A 20185-nucleotide genomic window follows, 5' to 3' on the forward strand; every position below is an offset into this window, starting at 1 on the left:
TTTTTTTTTCTTTGAAATCTATATGACATTTGAGTTTCCTCTCATTTCAATCACTCATGCGTGAAATATGTATCGTGAGTTGCATCAAATTAAAGAGGAGGATCTAAGCTTTCCAAATATGTGTCATTTATCAATTATAATTGTGGTTAAGTTATGATAAAACATCGATAATTCTCGGTTTCGTTTTTTCTGGGACGCACTGTAGGCTACATACAAAATCTGTTTTACATATCATAATATGGTCCTGAACATAATAAAATGTAATACACGGTAATAATAACATTCTGTTTAACAAAGTTAGGTATGTATTGTCCCACACCAGGAGTCCATAATTGAGATATAGTAAGACCCAGGCGCGTACGCAGGGGGGGGGGGGGGGGGGGGGGGGGGGGGGGGGGGGGGGGGGGGGGGGGGGTTTTGGGGGTTAAACCCCCCCCTTTGGAAATTTTTTGTGTGTAAACCCCCCTAAAAAAAACCTAAAACCCCCCCCTTTTGGATTTTTTTTTTTTTTTTTTTTTTTTTTTTTTTTTTTAATTATTAAAAAAAAAAAAAAAAAAAAAAATTATTCCCATGGCCGACCTAAAAAAGGTGACCTTACCCCCCCACCCAACGGAGCAAAATGTCAAATTTCCAAATTTCGAGACCAAAAAAAAAAAAAAAAAGTGTCCTCTTACCCCCCCCCCCCCCCCCCCCCTTTCAGCGGTCGGCTGAGTCGTTGCGATTTTTTTGGGACCAAAAAAAAAAAAAAATGTGTCCTCTTACCCCCCCCCCCCCCCCCCCCCCCCCCCCCCCCCCTTATTCAGCGGCTGACTGAGTCGTTGCGAAATTTTCGGACCGATTTATAAATGTTAAAACCCCCCCTTGAAAAAATCCTGCGTACGCGCCTGGTAAGACCAGAGAGGAATAAAGCGTAAGTATATAAGGAAGATGAAGGGAGATGAGTTTTTAATCTATTCAAGACACATCATAAGGGGCGAATGTTTCAGTGTAAAAGGGCACTCTTCATGTATCGATCTAGAGGAAACACATTATTTTCATTAGTTTGAAAACGAGCACGATTATATTTTTTCACATGCAGGGGCATAGTTCGTTCTTATTAGTTGTATTGCATGTACTCCCTGCCCCCCCCCCCCCCCAAAAAAAACAACTGCTCTTTACTTGCCTTTCATTGTGGTGGCTTATGCGATGCGGTGCGGCGCGGCGCGGGGGTGTGGTGCATTCAACGCACCCTTTCGGGACAAGCGCGGGGGCGGGGCGCAAGGGGGGGGGGTCTTATTATCTCAAAGAAATATTCAAGATTGATCAAGTAATCTAAGTCTATTTTCAATCTGACTGCATGATAAAGGAATTACATGTATATTGTACAAATTAGTTTACACGATACAAAATTTATTACAAAAACTTTGAGTAACACCAGGGAGGTGAGAATGGTAACACAGAATGATTGCTGTACGTCGTCAACAGGGGGTGGGTAGTAAAGCATTGTTAATCGAACAATGGCTTTCCATACTTCCCGTCACTGTCATGTGATCAGTGATTACATGATCATGTGACTACGTGATTTCTAGCACAGTTCAGCGCTAGTACAGCGGTCTCTGAGCTGAGGGCCGCGCCGGTGCATACCCCGTACGTTACGCGAGCTGAGCCGGTGATTTTGCTGAACTGGTTCGGAAGAGCTAGAGCGCGGGCAGCTGTATAAACGACAAGACTAGTTAGTTGGAGATTTCGTGATTTACATTTTGAGATCGAAGATGGGGTTGTCGCGCTACCAGATCCTACTAGCTGTAGGAATGCTTGTTACTGGAAGTATCAATACACTAAGCAAGAAAGCACAGAATGATTGTCAGTGAGTAACTTTTATTTGTTCTTCTTCCCAAACATTAATTAAACTAAATTGACCTTCACCTTGCCTTGTCTACGGAGCCCCGGAAGTGACATGGAGAAAAAAAAAATTTTCTCGTTTTCCTGAGATAAATTCTTGTTTTCCTGAGATAATTTTTCGTTTTCCTGAGATAAATTCTCGTTTTCCTGAGATAATTTTTCGTTTTCCTGAGATAATTCCCGTTTTCCTGAGATAAATTCTCGTTTTCCTGAGATAAATTCTCGTTTTCCTGAGATAATTTTTCGTTTTCCTGAGATAATTTTTCGTTTTCCTGAGATAATTCCCGTTTTCCTGAGATAAATTCTCGTTTTCCTGAGATAAATTCTCGTTTTCCTGAGATAATTTTTCGTTTTCCTGAGATAAATTCTCGTTTTCCTGAGATAATATTTCGTTTTCCTGAGATAATTCCCGTTTTCCTGAGATAAATTCTCGTTTTCCTGAGATAATTTTTCGTTTTCCTGAGATAAATTCTCGTTTTCCTGAGATAATTTTTCGTTTTCCTGAGATAATTCCCGTTTTCCTGAGATAAATTCTCGTTTTCCTGAGATAATATTTCGTTTTCCTGAGATAAATTCTCGTTTTCCTGAGATAAATTCTCGTTTTCCTGAGATAATTTTTCGTTTTCCTGAGATAATTCCCGTTTTCCTGAGATAAATTCTCGTTTTCCTGAGATAAATTCTCGTTTTCCTGAGATAATTTTTCGTTTTCCTGAGATAAATTCTCGTTTTCCTGAGATAATATTTCGTTTTCCTGAGATAATTCCCGTTTTCCTGAGATAAATTCTCGTTTTCCTGAGATAATTTTTCGTTTTCCTGAGATAAATTCTCGTTTTCCTGAGATAATATTTCGTTTTCCTGAGATAATTCCCGTTTTCCTGAGATAAATTCTCGTTTTCCTGAGATAATATTTCGTTTTCCTGAGATAAATTCTCGTTTTCCTGAGATAATATTTCGTTTTCCTGAGATAAATTCTCGTTTTCCTGAGATAATATTTCGTTTTCCTGAGATAATTCCCGACCAATACATGTTGCATAACTTTCGAACCCCAGACATCGTTTGTTATATGATCACAGATTTCCCGATTTTCTTGATCGATTTTAATTTGTTTAAAACTTGAACATTTCATAGCTTTCTTATTTCATATCCGATTTTCCTCAAACTTTTATTAATCACTTTGTCTTATTTGTCTCCTTTTATTAAAATATAGATATTCTTAGGGTGGCCTTCCCCTTTAAGGCCCTTTTGGAATTGATAATTATCTTCATAAATATATCGAATTTCGACAATAATTGAGACCTACAAGGTGATGTGAATAACTGAATACCAGGCGCGGATCCAGGGGGGGGGGGCCGAGCGGGTCTTGGCCCCCCCCCCCCCCCCCCCAAAAAAAAAAAAAAAAGAGAGAGAAGAAAGGAAAAGAAGGGAAAGAGAAAGAAGAGAAAAAGGGAAAGAAAGAAGAGGAAGAAGAAAAGAAAAGGGGGAAGAAGGAGATTGGGGAAGGCGAAAGGGCCTTGCCTCCCAGGCTGTTGACCCCCCCCCCCCCCCCAATCAAAAAAATAAGAGAGAAGGAAGGAAAGGGAAAGAAAAAAGGAAAAGAGGAGATACTGGCGTACTGATAGGGGGGGCTTGGGGGAAATCAAATTCAAACGTGGTTTATTTCTAATTCCACAACGGTGGATTACTTTAATAATGCTGAAATGACATAATTTCCGAGATTTTTCCTCACTTTTCAGTTGATTCCTACTTGTCAGGGCCCGAGGTACGGCGGGGATCGGGAGCCCCGAGCCCCCCCCTACTTTTTTGAAAAAGTATATTAAAGAGAAATAAAATAGAATGAGAGCAAGAAAGAAAGAATAGTTAACTGCCAGTGTTGAAAAATAATGAGGCATCAAAATATGCTCATCTGACCGTGATTAATGCCTAAAACCCCTAAGCTTCCAGGGGCTCTGCCCCCTGGATTTCACCTAGGGCCCTACGGCGGGCCCTTAGATGCTCATCTGACGGTAATTTAATGCCTAAAACCCCTGATATTTTGGGGCTCCGCCCCCTGGACCCCACGCCAAATAGTGACGTGCCAGTCTCACAAAATAATAAGGTATACAAAAAAATGCTCATCTGACCTTAATTAAACGCCTAAAACCCCTGAGCTTCCGGGGCCGGCTCCGCCGCCTCGACCCCCCCCCCCCAGGGGCCCTAAGACGGCCCCTGATTCAGACAAGGATTAAGAGTATAGACAACGATACAACGCATCGTCTTCTTTCTCTAATAATATAATGAAACGTCAAAGCTTCGCGCAGGAGGGGAGGGGGGGACTGAATTCAGACAAGGATTAAGAATCGAGAACGGTACAACGAATCGTCTTCTTTCTCTCATAATCTTATGAAACGTCAAAGCTTCCGCGCTTTGCGCGGGAGGGGGGAACCTGAATTCAGACGAGGATTCAGAGGCGAGAACGCCCCGCATTACGTCACTGTTGGTCACCATTACGTACCAATATTTGGCTCGCAAAATTTCAAATTTGGGCCCCCCCCTAAGAAATCCTGGATCCGCGCCTGCTGAATACCCCCCTAAAACTGGATTTAGGCCCTAGGCTGACGGCCGTCGGCCTCGTGGGCTGTCCCCTATTGTAATCGGGCAGTCTGTTAATAAAGTGTTCTTGAATCAAGATAGATTTATCATCCAAATTGGTATTGTACCTAAATTTGTACGAGTAAGACTAGTGTCTTTTATTTGTTAATTGCGCTCTTCGCTCGCTCGCAATTTACAGTAAATATATATGACATCGTACTCAGAACGTTATAAAATTAGAAGAAAATTGTATTTTTTCAATTCATTTTAACTGTTCATTTTACAACGGAAATTATCTCAGGAAAACGAAATATTATCTCAGGAAAACGAGAATTTATCTCAGGAAAACGAAATATTATCTCAGGAAAACGAGAATTTATCTCAGGAAAACGAAATATTATCTCAGGAAAACGAGAATTTATCTCAGGAAAACGAAATATTATCTCAGGAAAACGAGAATTTATCTCAGGAAAACGGGAATTATCTCAGGAAAACGAAATATTATCTCAGGAAAACGAGAATTTATCTCAGGAAAACGAAATATTATCTCAGGAAAACAAGAATTTATCTCAGGAAAACGGGAATTATCTCAGGAAAACGAAATATTATCTCAGGAAAACGAGAATTTATCTCAGGAAAACGAAATATTATCTCAGGAAAACGAGAATTTATCTCAGGAAAACGGGAATTATCTCAGGAAAACGAAATATTATCTCAGGAAAACGAGAATTTATCTCAGGAAAACGAAAAATTATCTCAGGAAAACGAGAATTTATCTCAGGAAAACGGGAATTATCTCAGGAAAACGAAATATTATCTCAGGAAAACGAGAATTTATCTCAGGAAAACGAAAAATTATCTCAGGAAAACGAGAATTTATCTCAGGAAAACGGGAATTATCTCAGGAAAACGAAATATTATCTCAGGAAAACGAGAATTTATCTCAGGAAAACGAAAAATTATCTCAGGAAAACGAGAATTTATCTCAGGAAAACGGGAATTATCTCAGGAAAACGAAATATTATCTCAGGAAAACGAGAATTTATCTCAGGAAAACGAAAAATTATCTCAGGAAAACGAGAATTTATCTCAGGAAAACGAGAATTTATCTCAGGAAAACGGGAATTATCTCAGGAAAACGAAAAATTATCTCAGGAAAACGAGAATTTATCTCAGGAAAACGAAAAATTATCTCAGGAAAACGAGAATTTATCTCAGGAAAACGGGAATTATCTCAGGAAAACGAAAAATTATCTCAGGAAAACGAGAATTTATCTCAGGAAAACGAAAAATTATCTCAGGAAAACGAGAATTTATCTCAGGAAAACGAGAATTTTTTTTTTTCTCCATGTCACTTCCGGGGCTCCGTACTTGTCTATGGCATGTATGTGTCTTTTGATCTGCTGATACGGTAAAAAAAACGAAATGATAAAGAAGTCAACATGGTCAAACTCAAAGAGAAATGAACATCCTCATTGTTTATCTTCTTTGTATCACAAGTTTATGCGGTCTGATGTATGTGATGAGCTGAGCATGTAAGACAAGCAGGACAATTTCTGTATGACAATTGACAAATACAGGTTGTTAAAAAAGAGAATGTGAGGTAACAGAAAACTGAACACATCTTACTTATTTCTTCTTTTTTCAGTTTGAAATAAAATGGTAATTACACCTATCTTGATCTAGTTGAAGCTTACTCTCTGATTCTTTTCTTCTTTTTTCTTGAAGAATTTCTCTAATCATTTTTGTGAAGCTTTAATGTTACGTGGAGTGTGATGAAAAACGAATTAAAGGTAGACTAGAAATAAATAAAATGCTTGCTTGTTTTTTGTGGCAAATATATATATATGACCAACAAAATTATGGAAAGAGGAAAAATGTAATTCCATTTTCTCTTAATAGCAGCTGCCATTGCATGGACTTCTTATCTTGATGATAATTTTTGTGAAAATTTTTATTCTGAAAATATAGACTTCTGTTTACATTCCCACAAGTGTGCAGAGCAGTTTATGTATGTGCTGGAAGAATCACAGCTACTTGTTTAATGATGAGATCAAGGGATGGTCAAGTATTATTGCAGACTTGGAATTAGAGAGTATTATAGCCACACTGATGGAAAGTAGATTTATGATCAAATATATTTTGTTGTTGTTGACTTGTTGTTATTTTTGTTCTTCTTCATCCATTCCTCTTGGTATAATTTTGTCTTTTTCATCTGTACAGTGTAAAAGGTGTAGCCATACCCAGTGGGCCAAATGGAACAGCTGAGGCAACAGCACATGAATTTGATCATCCATGGTTTCAAACGATTATCATGTTCATAGGTAAATTCATCACATTTTACTTCTCTTGATTATGATATACAAATCTTCTCATTAATAGTCATATTGATACCTTTTCATAAGTGGTCTGTCTTTGCACCCCTTCTCTCTCCCTTTCTCTCTCTCTCTCTCTCTCTCTCTCTCTCTCTCTCTCTCATTTTTTCTCTCTCTCTCTTCTCTCTGTCTGTCCCAGTCTCTCTTCCTCGCCTGCTCACTATCTTACTTATCTGGGTGTTTTTTTGTTGTACGTCTTTCATTCTTTGATTTCTTTTAATGCTTTGTTTTAAAATTCTTTTAGAAAGAAATGTATTGTTAACAACTAGTTTATCTTATTGTACATGTGAATTTCATTATATTAATTGTATTGCTGGCTGTTAGTAAATTAATCAAATTTCAAATCCAAATGTTGGTAAATAAATCAAATATCAAATCCAAATTATCTTTATAGTTTGTTTAAATGCAGCATCCATGTATATAATGAAGCTTCATTAGTAAGTATCTTCACCGATAATACTTTAAAAGAATAGATTTGTATTCCTTATTTCATTCTCATTGTCATTTCTTTGTAACTCATCAGGTGAAAGTTTATGCTTGTTGGGACTGCTGATAGCCAGACGTCAGGAGAGAGAGGCATTTAGGGGACAGGTAATTTGATCAGTTGCGAAGAAAAAATAATGGGTTTTTTATGCTTCAAAATATTTTTTGACAATAATCACATGACTGGTAAATAAATTAGGCCACCATTCTCAGTGTAGTATAGACACTGTCATGTTCATAATCAGTTTTTAACTCAGTATTTTCTTATTTATTCTAGTGGGAATACAGGAGCCATTTGTTTTACCCCAATTCAGGGAATTGGTGCCATATATTAGCTTAAAATGATTACATGAATAACGATGTTTCATTCTTGTTTAATACATATCACATTATGATAGAATGTCCCTAAGTTGCACATCCAAAGAGCGTTGAAAATAATTACACCGGCTTTAGCTCCAATAACCGTAACTTTCAGTGTATTTCAAGGAAGTCACCAGATACCCATTAACCTTAATCCCCAGGGTCCAATGTAGAAAATGTCGATTTAAATAAACCTGAATACCATAGATCCATTTCTTTGTCCCAGCCCTGTAGGCAAATGTTTATGTAACATGTTGTATTTAAACATAAAAATACTAAATCCTTAATTTTTCCCAGCTCAGAGAAACTCATTTTCAAAATGAGCCACCAGAAGATGTAAAGCTCAAACAACCAAGGTAAATAGTCTAATCTAATCACACCATAAAAGACATATATTGGTATTCTCATAAGTTAAGCCGGGAATAAGTCCAGACTAAACAACAATTTTAGTTCACACATCTATGGAATGCTAGGTTTCATCTTCCTCCTTCAATATGCATGCACATGACAAAGATAATCTACCAAAGACTTTGTTGAAATTCAGTTCATACTCATGTTATCTTTTTCTTCCCATTTCATTGCAAAATTAATTTTTTGGACACTTTCCATTGAAGGATTAAAATAATCTGTACATGGTAAATGAGTTGGCAACAGGCACTCCATAAAAGTGTGGACTAACTTAATATGCGCTAACTTAGTACGTGCTACCGGAATACCACCCATAGGTTTTTGTAGATAGTTTGTCAATTTAGTATTGTCTTATTATAGTAAACCTTCTCTTTATTAACTAAAGTTTAGTGCTATCTCCTGTTGTTGTTTTCAATATAAAATCTGTTATTGTACTCTTACTGCTCCTTGCAAGGGATCACAATTCTGTATTGAGCACAAAATTTGAAAGAGTCCATCTTACAGATAGAATACACAATTTTGAGATATTTAGAAAAAATCTTAGGAAATACATTCAATACTAAGCTATATTTATAAACCATCGTACAAATTGATGTTATTTACGATCTGTACGGAAAAAAGAATGTCACAATAAACATGATTACATTTTACCAGTGCTGATATTTTCATTTATATTCCACATACAAAGAATCTTATGCTACGATTGGTCAAAAGTAAATCATGTGATGAATGATAGTTCACCCATCATTGATGGGAGACGTGCATAAATACTGCGTTCACTGTGCGTATCGTACACCATTTGCAAGCTGTTAATTGATGATTTTTTGCTCAAAAATGACGGAAGAAGTGAAATGTTTCCGATATGGAATATAAAACAAATAATCACCTTTTGGTTTCAGACGATGGCAAACTATCACTTCCTCTGCGATCTAAATGCATATGCTATCTTTCTGAAGCGACATCCAGATCGCCTCGGAATTGCTAGTTTGTCCCATCACCTTCATCAACAGTAATTATTTTCATCTATTCACTTTCTTATCTAGAATCTTCCAGGCTATCATCATTCTGCCGACCTTGTGCGACCTTCTAGGAACAACCCTAGCAGGTATCGGTCTAATCTATGTCTCAGCATCGGTCTGGCAAATGCTCAGAGGCTCTATCATCATCTTCACTGGAATACTCTCGGTAAATTTGAAAATGCTTTGTTTTCCTCCCATTATATTCTCTATACCTGGTAATGATAATAATAATAGTGAACATTTGTAATCCACTAAGTCTGCCAAAAATAGATACTTCTGGCGCTGTTGTGAGCATTCATCTATTGAGTAATTTAAGAAAAGAAACAAAAATACACATACATTTTAACATACTTCAGGATATAGTTTTCCAGTAATAGAATCAAAACATCATTTTCAACACAAAAGCAAGATTACATATGCTTAATATACAGGTATAATTTGAAATATTAGTTCGAGATAACTTTTAATTGCCAATACAAAGTAAATTACAAGCTATACAAGGGTAGTACAGAGTGACACATAATTAAACAAGCTAAGATGGTGGGAACAGAAACATAAAGGTATACTCCTTTTGATCATTGTGATTGATTTTGTGGAAATCTATTTTTTGGTTCATCTTGATGGATCAACCATTTCATTGAAATAGACTTGGAGGTGGAATGCTTAGGAGTAGCTTTTTTTCTTCCTTCTTTTACCAGCCCTGCATCAAATTTCAAAAGAAATATTATCTGTCCACATATATTATTCTGCATGGGTATGAGGTTGCTGAAAGTTTATACTCTGACCTTCACAGTTAGGAACTGGATTAGTTAATTAAAATTTACAAAACTTGAGATTTTATGGCCATAATGTGGTACCTGAAATCATAAGTCTATATTACCTTTAAGCCCTATGGTGTAATTCTAATGTTTTTTTTTGTTATTCAAAATCTATTCTTCTTAACTTACAGAAAATCTTCTTAAAAAGACAGCTAAAGTGGTTTCACTGGTCTGGTATGACAGTAACAATAGTAAGTACTGAAGGAGACAGATCAAGCAATGAGAAATCCTCCTACCAGTTTAGATACATGAACAAATATAGTGCAATAATTATATGTACTTAATATCTTAAATACACTTCAGTGCACAAATTATTTTGTTTGTTTACAGGGGCTCCTTTTGGATTTGGTGTTATAAAAGTGTGATTTATTCAAAATGATATTCAAGTATTTTATTGTGTGTTTTCTTTTACCGGAGCTCTTTTAGAGCTTACCAGAGCTAAATTGCTCGTCACTTTTTTTCGCTGGTACACTTACTACATATTATACTACTAGAGTTCTATGATACTTAAAGGCAATTAAGTTCAATAAATTTTATAACATCATCATCACCTGTTTACTCTTCTAGAGCATAGCATAGGACTCGGTCAAATACGTGAAATTATAGTTTCGATATTCATTCATGTTCATTGGATGTTGGAATGGAGATGAAATAACTTGGACCTGTCCATTTGGTAATATAAGCATATAATCACAGGATCGTGTTATAAACTGTTTATTTATGTACAGTATGTTTATTTCTAAATATCTCAATATTTTTTATTTTTTTTATTGCTGTTTATTATACTTCTTTTTCATTCAGTTTGGACTGGTTCTTGTTGGCATGTCAACAATATTTGCAGAGCAAGGGACTTCAGAAGTAGGTCAAACTGTCTTAGGTAAGGGAAAACAGAATCATATATACCTGGGCCCGTTGCATAAAACTTACCATTGATGGTAACTTTGCCAGCAATTGCATATACCATGGTAACAGCACTCAACAGCCAATCAAAACCAAGGTTTCCATGGTAGTTACCATTGATGGCAAAATTACCATCAATGGTAACTTTTGTGCAACGGGCCCTGTTTGGAGCATTCCCATTCCTTTGCTGAATAGCAGTTGACCAATACAGGGTAATGTGAAAATCCATAGCTGAGATGGTCTGTCCTGCGAATTGCGCCCCCATGATTTGTTACAATCACTTGTTGCTTCAACTGTAATGACTTCTAATAGCTTTAAATGATAAATCCTTAGAAAGTGTACAAGACAACGATGATGGCATGCTGCACAACAGAAACTGTATGAAACGACCTGGAACTGGACATATTCTGTCTTCTGAAGAAATTTTAGAACCATTTGATTTAACACCTTTTATCTATTGAGCAGTTATAGGCATTTCTCTTGTTTTGTTTCTTCATTCCAGGAATCTTGTTGATTTTAGGAGGTCAAGTGATGAATGCCATTCAGATGATTATAGAAGAAGTCTTTCTTAAAAAGAGAGCGTATCCTCCACTTCAGGTTAGCATTTTAAGCTCATTTTATCAGAATTATTTCTTTGAGGAACACTGTTGAACTACAGCTCCTTCGTGATCTTGAGACTGTACTATACCCCTTGACTTTGTCTCGAGTGACAGTACAGTGTTGATATTATTGTGGGCAATAGTTTTAACCTTGCCCCTAAAAGCAGTCAATATTTGTATACTAAGTTTCTATTACCTACACCTGGGTCAAGAGAGGCAACGCACATAAGGCTTCTAAGGACATATAACAATGGGTCATGGAATATTTTGGTATTTAATTTATAGTTTTAAAAATAGCTTTCATCATAGTAAAAGTACTTTCACTATATCTATGCATCAAATTGATTGTTATTTTGCTTGTTTTTGCAGGTGGTAGGAATGGAAGGAATATTTGGATTCTTTATCTTAGGATTGGTGAGTATCCTTTATAGTCAATATTTAACACTTTGGCAGAATCAGTAGCTGATTGAATCAGCTACTTCTCATCAAGTTGGCAACACTTATTTTTCTCAGAAGCTCTCTGAATTTTTTAACCAAAATGTGTATTGTGTGTATGTGAACTTAAAAAATTATGTATCATAGAAATGGTAATTACGTATTTCATATGTTTTGTGAAATTTGAATCATGCACAATGATAATGTAATCTCTGACTTTCCATACCCTAATTTTTCCTCTCCCTGAAATGGACTTTCTCTTTTCTTCTTTGTAGATTGTCCTTCCAGTATTGTACTTCATCCCAGATGAGAACGCATACACTGGTCGATACGAGGACAGCATAGATGCCATGTATCAAATTGGCAACAGTCCGAGGCTGCTAGCTTTCTGTCTACTGTATCTTCTTTCTATTTCAGGGTATAACTACTTTGGACTGTCTGTTACAAGATCGCTAACAGGTAATGAACTATAACAAGTAGTTTAGGGTTCTACCAACCATGAAATTTTAGTGGGCAAGCTTTCGTCTACTGGTCCGCTCCTGTGGACTTTCTCAAGCCAAGTGAGTATTCATACAGTTTCTTGCTGTCTGTTGCCTCGAGATCACAGGAGCGAAGATAGGTGTCAATGAAAAGCCAGAGTCCCTGTTTGGTCAAAGAGTAGACAAAAGCTTGTTTACTCAATTTTAAGGTTGGTAGAAGCCTGAACTTTCGTTATGATTTCCCCAACCAATGAAAGTTTCTGTATCACAGGTGATGAATTACCATGTCGTTGGTGGGGTGACAAAACCTCGTATCTCAAAAATCATGAATTTTCAGGAGAGCGCAAAAACCTTTCCTGTCTCAACAGATTTAGTGCTGTGACACCGTCCTTTGTTTGGAATTTGTGAAAAAACCGAGACAGGAGGCGTTCCATGGATTTATCAAGTGGTGTCGTAAGCCATGAGGTACAAAATTATGCAAAAAATTGAATCTCAAAAAATTGAGATACGAGGTTTTGTCACCCACCGACGATATGTTTACTGTCATTAAGTTCTAGTTAGTATACTTGGTATGGTTGGTATGAGCTCTGAGCCTATTCTTAAATGGAATTGATCAGATTTGGTTGGGAAAAGTTTAAGGGATGAGCAACTTCTTGGTTCTTGCACTTGTCATGCTATCTGAAGAGGTATGTTAGGAGTTATGAAATGTGTGTATGACCTCTTGGTCTGTTAACCCATTGCCTATGGGAACTAGTTGGAGCTGGTTAGAGCTAGTTGGAACTGGTTGGATCTTGTCTTACATTAATGGGACTGCAGCAATTCAGTAGTCAATGGGTTGGCTGGAGATGGAGTGCATATTTGTGATTGTTATACGTATTATTATTCTAGAGGGTGAATACAGGAAGTGTCAAGTTTATACTAAACTGCTGTTCCAGTTCATTGAAAGGAGCGGTAGTCTTATTGTTATCTAATTAACATCTGCTGGAAAAATGGGGGAAAATGTGGGAAAAGTTTTGTTTGTTTTATGTTTTTTGTGTATACATTGAAACACTAAATAAATACCGGTAGTGATATAGCATGGAATGAAAATTGACAAGTATTATGCAATTCCTTAATTATATTTTGTCATTCTACACACCTTCACACAGCTGTGCACCGAACCCTGATTGATGCTTGCAGGACCATCGTCGTGTGGATAGTAGGACTTGTTATATACTATGGCTTTGATCCTTCGTTCGGTGAACCATTTGATGTCACATATGGCATACTCAAAAGTGAGTGCATTTCACTCTATCTAGGATATTCACTTGATGCATGAGTTACACAAATTATGCAACATTTTTGCCTGGTTTCATGAACGGGTGAATGCATGATTGAGCCCATATTGAAAGCTTGTTCGTGAAACCAGTGACAAATTTAACCTGTTGCAAACTAAGTGTGAGATTACTTGAACTGGGGTCTGTGGAAAATATGTGTTACTGATAAACAGTTTCTTCCAAAGATAATTTTGTAACCAACATCCTTTACACAGCCACTTAAAGGTTGACTCAAGGCCTATAATGAAATATCAAACAAGTGTAGATCTGGTGAATGGACATTTTCACAAACCTTTCCTTTTACAGAAATGAGCGAGCCTTCCAAACAAAGTGCAATCTGATGTCCATTCTTAACTTAAATTTTGTTTATAAAAAGGCACAGGTAAATCATGACCCTCATAATTTTTCTTTTTCACAGTTGATGGTTTCATGTTTCTGCTAATCGGTACTGCCCTCTACAACAACCTCTTTGACCTCTCCTTCCTGCCATGTCAGTGTTTCCATGGCGAAGACAGGTCATCTGGGTCAACAAGAGATGAGAGGGATGCTAGTTCCAATGGTGTAGGCAGCATTCAAGATGCTGCACGTCCAGAAGGAGATGATGATGAGCGTGCACCTTTGATCAAATCTAACCAGGCCCCCATCTTATAAAGATGTGATATCAATCGCAACTATGTACAGATAGAAGACTGCAAACTTACGATTGATTTGAAGACTTACAATTGCTTTGGATCATTCGTAACTCTTTATAAGACGGGGCCAAGAACAGATAGGATTGTGATACCACCGTTCACTTCCGCTTACAGGGTAAACATGCTAGCCATAAATTCTGGTTGCCAGGATAATTATGTGAGGTAGCAGAAGGCAAATATCTTGAGGATGTCTAAAGGCTATCAGTATCTGCTTCCCAAATTGGGCTAACAGAAAATGGCGTAATGGCACAAATGTACTTTCATCTAATGCCCAAATATACTATTTTTTGTAAACTACATACATATTTATCATTAATCGAAGCATAACGATTTAATCAGACAAATATTTGTACTACCACATTGTGTTTGTGATCAGAGGCTCTCATCCTTGTAAGGTAAGTTAATCTAGTGGTCAGGTCTCTCTCTCTCTCTCTGTGTCTCTCTCTCCCTGTCTACAAACCAACTGTGACAGACCCTGGTTTGAAGGTTCAAAACTGAGCTCATCTTGTGAATGACAATAGTTAAAGGAGAGGGAAGAAAATTAGTCTTTCAAAATTACAGAAGAGGCTTGGTTTGTAATGAAGAGGCTGGTTTAAACATTTCTTGCCATTTTTTTTGTTCATCATTCTAAAACTATAAATTATCTATATTATCTTTAATGCAATGAGGGAAACTCAAAATCATGCACTTGTCCCAGGGCATGGGGGGAGGGGTGGGTCCTGACTCTGGGGGTAGTTGATCTTAAATCTAAATCCTAGTATTTTTCAACATGCTTTCTAGACTGTTGACGCTTGGGATTGCATAATTCACCAATTCACATTGATGTGCCTTAATATATTGCTTTCATACAAATAAATTGCAAATACAATTATTTTAATCTTCGATCTTTGAAAGAGTATACCCGGTAATAGTAATTGTGCTTCATGGTGGCCATATCAAGAAACTAAAAAGCAATGTAAGGATATACTGTATACCTATTTCACCCATTTCATACTCCATTTGAAATACAAAATATATTCTTTGCCATTGTCACACTTTCAATACCAGTAAGTACCTATACTTCCTACCAAGGAAAAGGGAGAACTAAATTATTTATGATACCAGTTCTTGGGAAGTTATTTATACTTGTACACTTATAAGTATTAAAGGCATCGTTTAACAATGTTAGATCTGAGATGCATGGCCCTACGTGGTATAAGTGTCTGTGATATGGTGTAATATTGAAGCCCTAAAAAAATTGCATTTCAAAATGATCATGAAGTGCCTCAAAAAAGTAAAAATCTTTGAGTGACCGGCTTTACCATACTCACTTTCCCCAACTGTAGAGTTATAAAAACCATTAGGAAAAGTGAAAAATGAAATTTTGATTTCCAATCATAAATAATTGATAACAGGCAATCGGCTTGTAAAAGTCATGGGATTCCTGACTGACCTAAGGTTTATAATTATGATTGCAGCATGAGCTAAATCCAGGATTTTGTTTCAGAACCTGAGGCAATGTTACCAATAATTACTTTAAAGCTACCATATACGTATGTTGTATTATGTTACTGAAAGCAGGAAAATCTATATCTTGCCATTTTGTGTCTATCACTGTAGATGAAAGATAATTTTACATGACTTCTAGCTAAACCATCAATTAAATTTCTCTTAGAATAGCATTTAATGCTTAAAATCATGCATTTATAACAGAATAAAAATTACATGTTTATCAACATACTAGGATATCTCTTTCTTGAATGACGTCATGAGACTTTGCTATCAATATCCTGTTTGTCTGGAATATATTCATTAATTAAGCATGCAAGGAAGATTGAGGTTATTGGGTTTCGTGAAAAGTGGAATTTGTGTTTTCAAAAAAGTAAATGCCTACAGACTACCTCAATTTAAGGGATGAAGAAGCAATGCTTCATGTCTATTAAATGATAGTATCTCATTAGCTTTTGTTATACCACACCTACGGGGATCCTTGTCATTTGATTGGAGGATTGTTGGTCACATGATATTCAATAGATGTTCTATTGCTTGGGCGTGCATTTTTGCTTGTATGCAGACTGCGTACCTCTCTGCTGTGCGCGTATCCATGCATGTATCTGACGCGAAGGTAATCTGAATGCATGTAATCGAGAAGGCTTGACTCCAACTTTAATTTATCTTTAATATAAGGAGTAAAGCATAATTTGTTGATTAACGTTCTATTAGATCTTCTTCGATGTTGTATAAAACAAATAATGAATGTTTTTTATTTGTTCAACATATTGAACTCAACCATTCATTATTTGTATAATATTGGATGCTTAATTTTGATATTCTAGCAATTAAAATATGGCTTCTTTAAAATTAGTGGCTTCTTTAAAATTAGTGGCTTCTTTAAAATTAGTGGCTTCTTCTCAGGGTCGTCTTTGTTAAGTGTAAGTCTTCTTTGCAATGTAGAGGTGTTATGGTTTGTGGTTACATCACATGGTTTATGTTTCAAGCACATGGCTCCAATGGCACTAATGCCATTTGTTTGGCAGGAGATATATTTGCCGCTCTTCACCCAGGTGTAGTAAGATTTCAAGATTTTAAGATTTCAAATTTATTCATGTTTCCAACAAAACATTACAAATCAATTATAAGCATTTGAAACAAATTTAAGAAATACATGTTGGAAACAGAGGGGTCCACTAAAAAGCAATGCTTGTACAAGTGTGAACACCTCAAATGAAACTTAGGAATAATGAGTAATTAAATTAACTAATCTGTAACTACAAAAGGAACTACAAAATAGGGGAAAGAAAAAGGGGAATGCCAACAGAGACGAGAAAGGGACAAGACAATACTTTACACGACAAAGATAGAAGAACACGGTCATAATACAAAGAGTAGACAATGACAAAAAGAAGTGAGAGATCGAGGGTACAGAAAATAATACTAAAAGATGAGCTGCATGTGGGGTTGAGAAGAAGATAAGGAAAGAGAAAGGAAAGAGAAATAAATAAATGGGTATCTGGGAAGTAGGTATACTTGGATGCTTTCAGTTCCTTAGGGCAACTTGGCTTAAAACCGGGTCAATAGTATTAATACTTGGTAGGTGCTTAGAGCATCTTCTGCGATGGCAATGTGTGCAAAATAAATGTAGATGAATCTATTCAAACTAGACATTTGAAAGTTAGCATAGAATATTGCAAATATAAACTAAATCATTAGGCATCAGCTATCATAAACAAAAAACATGACAGTTGGAGTGGACATTGATTATAGAGAGTAACAAATACCCCCTCGCCCTCCCCCTTCTAACCCAACTTAGTTATTCATACATGTACATTATCATCATCTACTTGCCTCGGATACCTCAATCAAAACTGTGATGAACAATCATGGCATCCTTTCATAAAGCCATCATAAGTATTAAGTTCACCAACATCCCATTGATATGCATTGCATTTAATACACATTTTAATGAGATGTCGATGAACTTGTAATTATGACATTCTTTTGAAATCCCTAGCTGAGAATTGTTCGACATATATTTTGCATTTTTAAGCAGTCAAGTGAATGTACAAAAATGATTATTGCTGGCAGTCTGTATGCATTTTCATTGTCAAAACGAGATTACAGTGTATTGTTGTTTCAAGGTTAATGCCTGTTAAGTATGGACCACAAAAATAAAATGTGATACTTGGATACTTGGATACTTACTTGGATACTTGGTTGATTAGCCCTCTTGTCCTATGGGAAGGGCTCTCAGTTTTCTCTTAAAGGTAGCCAATGTAGGTGCAGACACTATGTCCTTAGGTAAACTGTTCCAGGGTTGGACCACTCGATTTGAAAAAAAGTGGCCAGCTAGTTTTGTGCGAGTACGTCTTTGGTAAAGTTTCTTAGTATGACCTCTTAGATCTTTGTTTGGAGCAGAGAAAAACTTTTCTGAACTATTCCTATATATATCATGGAGATATTTGTAAGTATCAATCAAATCTGTCTTCTGTCTCCTCTCCTGTAAGGACTCTATCTTAGTCTTGGTCTCGTTACTACAAAGACGTAAACACCTCGTCTGCACCTTCTCTAATGTCTCTATATCTTTCTTAGTGTAGGGATTCCAAGCTGTTGAAGAAAATTCCAACGCTGGTCTCACAATAGATTGGTAAAGTGTCACAATCTTGTCTTCATTTAGATTTGTAAAACAGCGACGAAACATAGCCATCTTGCGACGAGCAGAATTCACAACAGCTTGAACATGAGTTGATGGGGACAAATTATTTGACATAATAACTCCCAGATCTTTGTGATTTGAAACCTCTTGAAGAATCTTTCCGTTCATGGAATAACAGTACTGCAAAGCACCTCTAATTCTCAGTACCACACATTTATCAATATTGAAGTCTAACAGCCAGAGCTTGGACCATGCCACAAGTGCATTTAGATCCTCTTGGAGAATATCACAATCATGTTTTGTCCTGATCCATCTATACACTTTGGTGTCGTCAGCAAACATCTTGGCTGTAGAAGTCACCATTTCCGGAATGTCATTCACATAAAAAAGAAAAAGCAGGGGCCCGAGAATTGACCCTTGTGGTACTCCACTTGTTACGTCTTTCCAAGATGACACACCATTTCTGAGAACAACTCTCTGTCTGCGTCCTTCAAGAAAACTCTCTATCCAATCCAATACTTGGCCATGTATTCCAAGTTGCTTCAATTTATACAAAAGTCTTCGATGAGGAACTGAGTCGAAAGCTTTTTGGAAATCCAAATATATAATGTCTACTCCTTCCTTCTCATCAATAGCCTTCGTCCAGTCGTAAAGACACTCTAGAAGTTGAGTAGTGCATGAACATCCTTGTTGAAAACCATGTTGATGGCATGAAATTATATTATTGATCGATGCATGTTCGGTTAACTTGTCACAAATAATTTTCTCCAAGATCTTCACTATTTGACTTGTTAGAGAGACTGGTCTATAATTGTTCGGCACTAGTCGAGATCCTTTCTTGAAAAGAGGTGTAATGTTTGCATCCTTCCAATCTTGAGGGATTTGACCAGTCAGTAATGATTGCTTGAATAACATACTCAGAGGCTTGTCAAAATCAAGAACGTTCTTCAATATATTAACATGTATTTTATCGGGACCACAAGATTTATTTATCTATACCGTTGAAGTTACGCAGATGCCATGATAAATTTGATGTGTATGGTGCTCGACTGCTCCAATTTTTTTCTTCTTTTTTTTCAAAGTGTATTAATTTGAATGATGATAATAAGAAATGCAATTTCCTTTTTTTAATTTGAAATTGTGACAAATTATTATTTTCCAGCAAGTTTACCAAAGGGAAATGTGAGAGAGATTTTCAATTTTAAACATTATATATCCTTGTATTTTGAAGTAATGTTATCATTGCTATTGACTTGTTAGGCTTTAAAAAAATATGCAATACGATGTATAATTTTGTCGTTGTTAGTGCTGTTTTTGTTTGTTTATTTGTATGTCAGTAACCAAAGAAAGCAGTAATAGAATTCAGGTTAAGTATGTCCTGATATTTAAAAAAACAAATAGAAAATGCAGGAAGTACTATAATTTCATCTTCAATACAGGAATAGTATGACCTTGCGTGGGATTGCCGCAGGGATTGCCGCAGGAGTCGATGTAAAGGATACAAATGGACTGTAGTGTGAAAATCACTTCTTCCTTCTTTCTTGTGGTAAGTGCTTTATAAGCACTGTTTTTATTATTATTATTATTCCTGTTGTTCAGAATCGTCAGTTATCACAAATCGGCAACCCTCTTTAAAAAAGTGCAATGCGCTTCAAACATTTTATCCTTGAAATCTCTGGTAATATGCTGGCCTTTAGTACCTTGCCAGATGGCTAGACCG

General features: G+C 36.5%; 1 protein-coding gene across 1 annotated transcript; it reads left to right on the forward strand.

Moving 5' to 3' along the window:
* Positions 1–1549: 1549 nt before the first annotated feature.
* On the forward strand, positions 1550–16455 carry LOC764872 (solute carrier family 35 member F6). Its single transcript, XM_030977180.1, has 12 exons — positions 1550–1846; positions 6673–6773; positions 7348–7415; positions 7965–8023; positions 9119–9260; positions 10044–10103; positions 10714–10789; positions 11315–11409; positions 11781–11825; positions 12122–12305; positions 13474–13599; positions 14060–16455. The coding sequence occupies exons 1-12, from the start codon at positions 1752–1754 to the stop codon at positions 14290–14292; spliced, it is 1284 nt and encodes a 427-aa protein (XP_030833040.1). The 5' UTR covers positions 1550–1751; the 3' UTR covers positions 14293–16455.
* Positions 16456–20185: the final 3730 nt, after the last annotated feature.

Source organism: Strongylocentrotus purpuratus, unplaced genomic scaffold, assembly GCF_000002235.5.
Source record: "Strongylocentrotus purpuratus isolate Spur 01 unplaced genomic scaffold, Spur_5.0 spur5_scaffold_9, whole genome shotgun sequence".
In the NCBI taxonomy this organism is placed as follows: Eukaryota; Metazoa; Echinodermata; class Echinoidea; order Camarodonta; family Strongylocentrotidae; genus Strongylocentrotus; species Strongylocentrotus purpuratus.

Bases quoted from the DNA above. Each gene is read 5' to 3' on its own strand.
- LOC764872 (XM_030977180.1), top strand. From the start codon at position 1,752: ATGGGGTTGTCGCGCTACCAGATCCTACTAGCTGTAGGAATGCTTGTT. The intron at 9,261-10,043 runs GTAAATTTGAAA...CTTAACTTACAG, and splicing joins TCTTCACTGGAATACTCTCG to AAAATCTTCTTAAAAAGACA. The intron at 11,410-11,780 runs GTTAGCATTTTA...TTGTTTTTGCAG, and splicing joins GAGCGTATCCTCCACTTCAG to GTGGTAGGAATGGAAGGAAT.